General features: G+C 59.4%; 1 protein-coding gene across 1 annotated transcript; it reads right to left on the bottom strand.

The window, feature by feature from the left end:
• On the bottom strand, positions 1,136-7,580 carry NMUR1 (neuromedin U receptor 1). The gene is made up of 3 exons (XM_021396887.1): positions 4,057-7,580; positions 2,718-3,614; positions 1,136-2,224 (listed from the first exon to the last, which is right to left on the bottom strand). Exons 2-3 carry the CDS (start codon positions 3,610-3,612, stop codon positions 1,803-1,805), a joined length of 1,317 nt encoding a protein of 438 aa, XP_021252562.1. The 5' UTR covers positions 3,613-3,614; positions 4,057-7,580; the 3' UTR covers positions 1,136-1,802.

Genomic DNA, 9,746 nt, shown 5'->3' with positions numbered 1-9,746 from the left:
ATGGCTGATAGCGTGGGTGGGAGACGTGGGTGTCCCTGCACAGCCCCAAACCCTGACCCCATCACTCATCCATGGCTTGCCCCAACCCTCACCTCTGTGCATAGCCCCCAGCAGGGGTAATCCCTCTGGTTCGTCCTGTAAGAAGCACCTTACCACCAGCCACATACCTGTGCAACATTTATAAGCATTTTGCCAAGCCCCCAGCAGGAAAGGTGTCATGGAGCCACGGGGTCGTCCCCATGTGCTGTCCCAGAACGGTGGCTGGAGGAGTGAGGTTTGCCCTCAGATTCTCTTTGAGGTGATAAAAAAAACAACCTCTAAAGCAGCCCCAGCATCGCCACCTGATGCGCTGCTGAAGCATCACCACCAGCTTCCCCTCCTGCATCTCAAAGAGCAAACTGGGTGGCTAAGGAGAGGTGGAGGGGACACCTGGAGCATGGCTGTGCCAGGGGACAGCTGGGGACATGACGCAAGGGACCAAGGGGGTCACTTTCTGCTGTCCCTTGGCCAAGGTGTTGAGTCCCCTGACTTCCCCCCTGCCCCGAGCCAGGGCATGACGGACCTGAAACTCCACTTGCTGTCTCTGCGCAATAAAATGCTATCGACTACCAATTAAAAAGCCATTCCCCAGAGGTTTCCAGCTGGGGAAGTGACCGTGTGAGTCATAATGGGGCAATAACAGCCATCAAAGAGGCATCCGTCACCTCCACCCGTGGAAGCCTGGGACTTGGAGCGATGGGAGATGGAGAGGGGAGAAAACGGAGATCAATGCGCTCTGCCACATCGACGTGTTCTGGAGAGCAGCTGGGAGGATCCTGAAGGGCAGAGGTTACCGCAGCCCCGCACGCATCTGCACTATGGGACCCCAAAGGGAAACACTTCGCCGATGGGATGGGGGCTGTGAGCCTGGGGCTGAGTCAGCAGGGCACAGTAGGGAGTTTGTGAGCGCACATCCTGGCTGGAGGGAAACGGGCTGGGAAAGTTGTGCAAGAAGCAGCTCAGCCTGCTCCAATAGCCACGGGGCAGCATTTTGGAGCGCTGATATTCTGTCCCGGGGGAGGACCCCGTGCGCACCAGGATGGCAGTGGCATCGATCCCAGGCAGCGAATCGATCAGCCCCTCCAGCCGGGGGGGAGCCTGCCCACCTGCCGTGGCATTTTGTGACATTTTCCCAGCAGCGCGTCTGGGGACAGATTGATCGCCTCCGCTCCGGGGTTGGCCCTGTGCATCACACGTCCCACTCACACCTTCCCCACCTCAAGTGAGCAAAGCCCCAGGAGAGCCATCAAGGCATGGCAGCACATTTTGGGGTGCCTTGAGGGGCAGGAGCTGTCATCACCACCTTCCCCAGCAACTTTATTGCGCAAAGATGTGAGGATATGCAGGAGGGGGACGAAGGGACAGTGCTTATCACTGTTGTCACCACGTGGGAGGATGGCTGGGTGCTGGGGACAGGTCTGGATCCTGGGGAATGCAACTAGGGCACAAACTGAGGGGATAGCTCTGATTTGTAATTCTTGGGTGAGGAACAACTCATGCAGGGTGGGGATGAGGGGGACCCTGCGGCACCACGATGCCCTGGCTTTGGCTGGCCCCAGTGCTGAGCGCGGAGGATGCAATGCAGCCTGGGTGTAGTGAGGCAAGAGATGGTCACCAAGTCCCTGGAGTAGCTCCTGGTGGGACAGCATGAGGATGCACGGCTCCATCTCTCCCCTCCATTGCGCAGATGGATGCCGGGGTGATGCTGATGCTGATGCTGATGGTGGGGAAGATGTTTTGGTCCCTCCATGTCCTCCCACTGTTCAGCAGAGGGATGTGGCACGTGTGGCAGCCTGGCCACCCTCCATCTCCTCCATCTCCTCCATCTCCTCCATCTCGTACTCCTCAGCGTCGGAGAGGGGCAGCCCATTGGCACTGGGTATGGGCTCACACTCGGTGCTGCGGGTGGTGGCGTGGGTGATGCTGGGTGAGTGCTTGCATGAGCCTGGCGGGCGCTGGCTGGGGTGGCACATCACCTCCTTGAACATCTCACGGAAGCGGGTGGACATCAGGTTGTAGAGGATGGGGTTGGCAGCCGAGCTCAGGTAGAAGAAGATGCCTGAAATGATGTGGACGTACTGGAACATGTGGAGCATGGGGCCGGTCCAGGTGGAGACGAAGCTCCAGACGAGGCGGTCAGTGTGGAACGGGGCCCAGCAGATTCCGAACACCACCACCAGCACGACTGTGGGCAGCCAGGGGCTTTTGTTAGTGTGGTATGAGGTTCAACAACCCAGTGCCCTTTTCTGCCACCGTACTTGGCACACTTGGTGCCCCAAAGCTGGGGAGGCAGTCAGGGCCTGCTGGGGACAGGGACAGGGAAGGGAGAGTAGGGGGACAGAGGGGTGCTCTGATCAAGCCTTGGGTCAGAGCCTCATGGCCAAGGGATGGAGTAGGGTTGGAAACAACCACAGCACCCCAAGGTTGTAGGGCACAGGAATCTGGGCTAGGGGAGGGAGAGGTCCACCACCCCAGCCTTGTCCCTTCCCCTTTCTCACCCAGGGCTCTCCTGGATGAGCCACCACAAGCAGACCCCACCACTGGACCACAGCCACCAGCTCTGCCATTGCCCCCACAACCTTCCTCCAAGATGACCAAGGATGACCGAGACCTCAGTTTCCTCCCAGCACCCTTCCAACACACCCACTGGCTTTGCCTGTCCCCAGTCTCAGACTCACACAGCATCTTCGTGACCTGCCTCCTCTTCACCTTCTTCTGTCCCCGGACTCCGCGATAGTCACTGTCACCGCTGGACTTGGCTCCCAGGGCCTCCAGCATCTTTTCTTTCTTGAGCTGCAGGCCAATGAGCAGGTAGAGGATGCTGATGGTCCCCATGGGCAGGAAGAAGAAGACGATGGTGGTGATCTGGATGATGAGGTTGTAGGTCAAGCGCGGCTTCACCAGAGTGCAGATCTCCGAATCAGGCACGCGGCCCCGGCCGGGCACGTAGAGAGGTTGCAGCCCATGGAGGCTGGTGTTGGGGATGGAGCAGATGACCGAAACCACCCAGATGGTGACGATGACCCTCTTGGCGTGGTTCCTGGTCACCACGTACTTGGCTTTGAGCGGGTGCACCACGGCAATGTAGCGCTCCACACTCAGAGCGGTGACGTTGAGGATGGAGGCGAAGCAGACGGCCTCGAAGAGCAACGTCTTGAAGTAACAGCCCCCAGCACCCAGCAGGAAGGGGTAATTGCTCCACATGTCATACAGCTCCAGCGGCATCCCCAGCAGCAGCACCAGCAGGTCGGACACGGCCAGACTGAACAGGTAGTAATTAGTGGGCGTCCTCATGAAGCGGTGCCGCAGGATGACGATGCAGGTGAGTGTGTTGCCCACTGCCCCCACGGCAAAGATCAGCAGGTAGATCACGCAGACAGGGATGAAGAAGCTGGACCGCTGAGGCCCTAAGTACTTATGCCGCAGCTGCTCCTCCGTCAGGTTGGCATCTTTGGGGTCGAACAAGGCGTCAGGGTGAGTCCTGTTGCAGAGGTCAGGGCTGGGGGGCTCCACGGGGAAGTCTCGCTGGGGCAGGGGGAGCTCGGGGCTGGAGCAGTTGACGTAGGGATTCATGGCTGCGGGGAGACGGGGCGGTTCACGGAGTGTTTTCCCAAACCCTCTGCTGCTCCTGAGCCCTATCTTCTCTTCCCATCAGAGTGCCAAGACTCTGCCGATCACCACAGCTCAGCACCCCCATCTGCCTCAGCCAAAGCTTTTCCTTTGGGAAAGCACCCCAAATCTTCCAAACCTCCCCCTATAGGAACCCCGTGCTCCCCTTGCCCTGCTTCCCATCTACAAACAACCCCGTCAGCTCCCTGACCCACGGTGGCCCCTTTATTCCACCTGTGGGGACACCATGGCAGGGCTGTCCCCTCTCCTCCTATCCCACAGGACACAGCCCCAAAGCCAACCCCGGACCGCGCCGCGCATTGCCCCAGCTCCAACTCCTTGTGCAGAGGGGCTGAGGGGTAAAATAGCCGAGGGGAAAATTCATCTTCCTCTCCAGGAAGAACTTACGTCTCGTTGGGAAGCTCCGGACGCAGGATGAGGTCCCAGTACCCCTGTGTCAGCTGGGGTCGGACGGGGAGGGAGCGAGGGAGGGGATGGAGACGTCGCTGCCTTAAGAGGCAGGGGAAAGGAATCCTGCTTTCCACTTGGAGCTCAGCTCTCGGAAACCCGCTGCCCCTCTCCGCCAGCTGCTGCTCTCCTCCGTCAGCGGGGGGCTTCCGGGGGGCTTCCTCCCGTCCCCAAACCCAGTGCCCAGACCGGGGGCTGGAACCTCGCCGGCAAAGCGGCACCGCGGTGGAGATGCTCTTCAGGAGGGGAGAGGAAATACGTTAAAGTCATAAACTCCATTGACTCGAGAGAGTCCCGGGGGAGGGGAGCACGGCCGTCTCCATCCCCACCAGCAGCCTTCACAACGCGGTGATTTGCCATTTGCGTAGTGAAGGAGGCATCGATCAGCGCTGCTCTGCCGACACTAGCGGGCGCGGGGGCCGGAGTTGGACGGAATTCTGCAGGGAGGGAGCAGACGGAGCCAGCGGCTGCTCGGGGTCTCCGGGTTCCCAGATGTGCCACCCCTGGCTCCTCTCCATCGCCGGCTGCGGAGCGCTGCCCGAGCTGGAGCCCATCACTGCTGTGATCGCGGCATCACCTCTCGCTGTCCGTCTGCCCGTCCGTCTATCTGTCTGTTTGTCCGTCTGTCTGCTTGCCTGCCTGTTTGTCTGCCTGTCCTCTGCTCTGATCAGCCCCCACCCGTTGCAGGGCAACAGTCCCTCTCTGCAGGCTCACGGACACGTGCACGCGCACACCCCACACACTCCCCACGCGTTCGCGTGCCCCAATGCACCGTGACAGGCTGCCTGTCCCCTCTCCCCCTGCAGCTCCTCTCTCTCCCAAAACATGTGCTTTTCTGTGTTTTTTTTTTAGCAGTTTCAGCCCAACTTCCAGCCGGAGGAGCAGCTGAGCACCCAGCCTTACCTCTAAGCCCAGATCCTGCCCCAGTGGCTCCATTGGCACATGCGGTCGTCATCCCTGGGGCTGGCTCCAGCGGCCCCCAGAACCCCCGCTCCTGCCTCCAGCTCCACGCCGTGTTGCTGCCTCCTGCCGGCAGGCAGGGCTGAGGGCTGCCAGGCTTTTACAGGGACCCAGGGGTCTCCCCTCGTCCTCTCACCGCGGAAGCTCAGGAGGTGATGCATAGGGGGTCGGGGGTCTCTGCCCTGCTCTGGCTCCATGGCACTTTGGCTGCACAGCTAGAGACATGCACCCACTGCCAGCATCGTCCCTTTGACCCCTCTGAGGGTGTCAAGGGGTTGGTAGGGATCCAGAGATCCAGCACTCCAGGGGGGATGTTGAAAGGTGTCATTATCTGGGGGACTTTCCTCGGTCCATCCCATCCTGGTGCCATGCTGTCTGTGCACAACGTGGGGAGGATGGAGATGGGAGAGCATCCAGCAGGGCTGGGTTTGAGCAGGTGAGGCAGGGATCTTGGAGAAGGAGATGGGAAAGAGCAGGCAGGACAGACCAACCAGGACAGACCTTACGCCTCCTGCCCTGTGCCACCTCTCGCACCCAAGCTGAGCCCCAGCACAACTCATTGCACTGCTGTGCTCAGCACCTGCACCTGAGCAATGCCGGCCTGGGGGTGGCACATGTTCCTTTCCCTGCTCCTGGCTGATGCCCAGGCTGCATTCTCCCCATCCACACCCAAGGTCGGGATGAGTCCATGTGGCACAGAGGCTGCCTTGAGGAGGTAGCATTCCTGGAAACCTCTCCGCCACCGCGGCTCTTGGGAAGGGTTCATGCCTCCCAGCGACTGCACGCTGCTTCCCATTTTTATCCCTCAACATCTGTTTCTTGCTACACGTCCCCCGTGGGCCCAACGGCACTTCAGAGCAATCCATTCTGCTTTTCAATTTTCTGATAAATGAAATCATCTGAAGATGGCAACTCCTGTTCCATTACTGCTCATAAAGAGGAGGAACTGCATATGGGGCATGGCTCTTCATCCCATTCTCCTCGTTGGGCACTTTATTGCATTAACCCTGCCTGGCTTTCCTTAATGCCGGAGCTCACTTCTTGCTGGCTTCACACTGTCAATGTCATTGATAAAGATACTAAAGAGCATCAGTCCTGGGTTGTCCCCATGACCGCCAGGGGACACCAAAAGCCCCAAAGTGATCTGGGATCCCATGGGATGCAGGATGGTACATGAGATGCTCTGCCCCAGGTCATCCCATGAGCCTCCTCCCAGCCCATCGGAGAGATCCCAGGAGGGGACATTTATTTCCCCCCCCCCAAAATGGGCTGAAAGGAGAAAGGAAATGAATGAAAGGACCGTTTAGATGTCCGCTGGGATAAAAGCAATCAGCTTTCTGCGGAAGAGTGCAATTGGCCTCTACTCTACGTGTGCCTCCCCCTGGGTCTGCTGGGGTGCAGAGCAGGAATTGGGGCTCCATGGCAACCATCATTTTGCTAATCAGGGCCAGCACAGACAAGTGCCTCTGCACCTGGCAGGAGCGTGAGGCTCTTACAGGGCTCCATCAGGACCTGGGGATGCTCTTGTTCATGGGCAGGGAAGGGCATTCCAGGGTGAAGGCCCATGACACCGGCATGAGTGTGAGCATGGGGGTGGAACCCAACCTCCTGCCCCAGAGCTGCTCTTGGCAAAGTGGTCTTTGTTCTGATCCCAGAGAGCATTCCATCAGCCAAAAACGTGCTGCCCAACCCGTAGAGTTTTGGGGATCACTCAGCTCCAGCAGGACCTCCTCTGGATCACTGAAACAGAGCACAGATCCAGGGCATCCTCCCAAGCATCAACGAGACACTTTATGGGCTCTATTTATTCCTTTCCAAACCTCCTCCCTCGTGAGTCACCAAAGCAGAGAAATGAGCATCTCGGCGCAGGGACGGCCTCTCCCCACTCCTCGCTCAGAGCCGCTCTGCATGCACCGGCGCGCTCCAGGTGCGGCTGCTCTGCCAGGATTGATTGCCAGCATGTTTATTAGCTTGCTGCCCGGTGAGCCCTGTGGTAAATATTCATTCTATCCCACACCCAATTCGTAGGCTTTTAAATGGGGCCGGGAAGAGGCCTTTGGCTGGAAGGAAAAAAAAAATCGCTCCGAGTTCTGCAGAATCTCATTTGCAAAGAAAACCGGGCGAGGAAATAATGTCGCAGTGATTGGATCCCATTTGCCACGTAATGACTCACTCAAGATCAGCCCCACCAGCCATAAAGAGCAACAACATCACCACGAAGCACAGCGTGGCAGCAAGCAGAGACAGAAGCCAGAAGGAGGGCAGTGAGCAGCGGGGTCTGTGTGTGCCCCTGTAGCCCTTTGCAGAGCGTCTCCCTGTGCACTCAGCTCCGGCACATGGCCAGGCTGAGGGATAGGGCTGTGGGGATGGTGGAGATGGGGTCCCACGCAGCCCAGCATGGGACGAGGTGCTCTCCCTGCTTCTTCCCAGAAAGAGCAGTGGGGCACTGGCACAGGCTGCCCACCACAGGGAGGTGATGGAGTCACCGTTCCTGGAGGTGCTCATGAACCGTGTGGATGTGGCATTGAGGGACATGGACAGTGGGCATGGTGGGGGTGGGCTGCTGGTTGGACTTGGTGATCCTTGAGGTCTGTTCCAACCTTAATGATTCTATGTTAGGGGATGCTAGCAGGCTCAATGGACCCGTGCATGTTGGTGTGTCCAGATGGGACCCACCCTGGGGCACCAGAGACCCCAGGCAGCTCTGCGTGTTAGCTGAGCCCTGGGGACACCCAAGGCATGGAAGATGAGGGATGGTAATTCTGTCCAAGTGGACAGAGATTAGAGGCTCTCAGCCTGATTTCCACACTCAGAGGATGCAGAGTAACAACTGGAGCATCCCACCTGCAGCAAAGGGAAACCCAACCCCACATCTCATGGGCAAATCAGACCCCAGCAGCCCCATCGGGTCACCCCAGGCAGGAGGGTGATGGCTGGGTACACAGCATCACTGCCAGTCCCAAACCAGAGCAGCATGAATGGCTTCTGGTGGATGAGGGAATTAAGTTCCCATGGGCTGCAGGAGAGGCTTGGAGCACAGCTTCTGTCTGTTGGCTGCAGAGGAAACACAGTCAGCTGGTCACCCTGTCCTGTCACCTCCTCTTCCAGCATGGAGGCAGCAACCACCCCCTGCCCTATTACCCATCCTTACAGCCCTATTGCCCATTCCTACACCTCCCAGCCCATTCCTACAGCCCCTTGCTCATTCCTACAGCCCTACTGCCTCTTCCTACAGCTCCTATTGGCCATTCCTGCAGCCCCTTGCCCATTCCTACACCCCCCAGCCCATTCCTACAGCTGCCAACCCATTCCTATAGCTCCAGAACCTCCCCACAGATGGAGTTGGGTAGGGGCCAGGCTGGGCTCACTCGCTTGCCAGCAGCTCCAGAGGAGAGTGCTGAGGACATGTGTGCATCCATGTACTTGGATGGGATTTCCTTCCTGGCTGTGCCACGCTGATGGCAGCAGGCCTGAGCAGCAGCCCAGTGCCACCCGCTTGCGTTCAGCCAAAATAAAGCTCCCGATTCACTTGGGACCGCTGCGAATCCCACCCCATGTGGCCGCCACAAGTGCCAGGCTGTAAATAACCGAGCAAATCCTCAGCAAATGGGAGAGATTTTCCTCTGGCACCGTGCAGCGTCATCGATGAGGTTTCTCCTCTGCCTTTCCCCCCCGCTCCCATCTGGTGGTTATTCCCACCCCACTCCCAGAGCCTGAGAACGTGTGAGCTTGGGGGAGATGCCGGGAGAGCACCAGGAGCATCGTTCCCAGCCCTCCCATTCTGCTCTGTGTCTGCATCAATTGACGTTAATTACAGCCCCTAAGGGTGTTCGGAGAGGAGCTGCTTCCCTGGGCTCAGTTGTAGCGCCAGGCAGCGATTTGGGTTTGGAGAATGCCTATTGGAGAGATGTGATTGGAGAGATGCCTATTGGAGAGATGCGATTTGGGGCCGCTCAGGCACATTTAGGGGGCAGACACATGGGTTTTCTCCCTGGATATGGGACAGCTGGAAGCGGGGTTCCGATGGGACAGCCATGCGGGGGGGTCACAACCCCGACGTGGCCTCCAAGGGCTGCAGCGGTGACGGTCGGGCGGCCGCCCCGATTCGTGGCACGTTGGCTCCCCCTGGTGGACACGCGTGGGAGCTCCAGCGCGGCCCGCGGAGCAGCGCGGGTGGCTGAAGGGGACAAGCGGGCAACGTTTGGGGACACGGGGCTGCGGGAGGGGGACACGAGCACTCCCTCAGGTGGACCACAAACCACGAGCTGGACCGATGGCTTCTCCATCCCACGGGTGCAGGAGGGGAGATGCAGGAGGTCTGGTGGGATGGATGCTGGCCTCGAGGTTGGAGGCTTCTCCTTCGTGGTCTCCGCAGCAGTCCAGGGGCTCTCACGCAGCAGTGATGCACGCAGCACATCCCCTCCCCGGGGCGCACCTCCCACCCCAGCACTTCGGGCAGCAGAGCTGGTGTCCCACTCTTCCACCAGCTGTCCCACATTAGGGAATCACACGCGTTCCCCATCCCTCCCACTCCCAGCAGCCCCGCAGCCCCAGCAGCTGCTCAGTGGGGAGCGAGCCAAGATCCCATCACAGCGCGCAGGGTCTCCGTCTGCCCGCCTCCATCTGCCGTCCGCGTCCCACAACCCGCCTGGAAGCGCCCGACGAGTGGG

Source organism: Numida meleagris, chromosome 4, assembly GCF_002078875.1.
Source record: "Numida meleagris isolate 19003 breed g44 Domestic line chromosome 4, NumMel1.0, whole genome shotgun sequence".
NCBI lineage: Eukaryota > Metazoa > Chordata > Aves > Galliformes > Numididae > Numida > Numida meleagris.
The sequence above is the reverse complement of the archived record's forward strand: the minus strand, read 5'-3'. Positions and strand labels throughout refer to the sequence as shown.

Coding starts and splice junctions, on each gene's coding strand:
- NMUR1 (XM_021396887.1), bottom strand. CDS start 3,612: ATGAATCCCTACGTCAACTGCTCCAGCCCCGAGCTCCCCCTGCCCCAG. Junction 2,225..2,717: donor GCAGGTCACGAAGATGCTGT/GTGAGTCTGAGA, acceptor GGCTGCCCACAG/TCGTGCTGGTGGTGGTGTTC.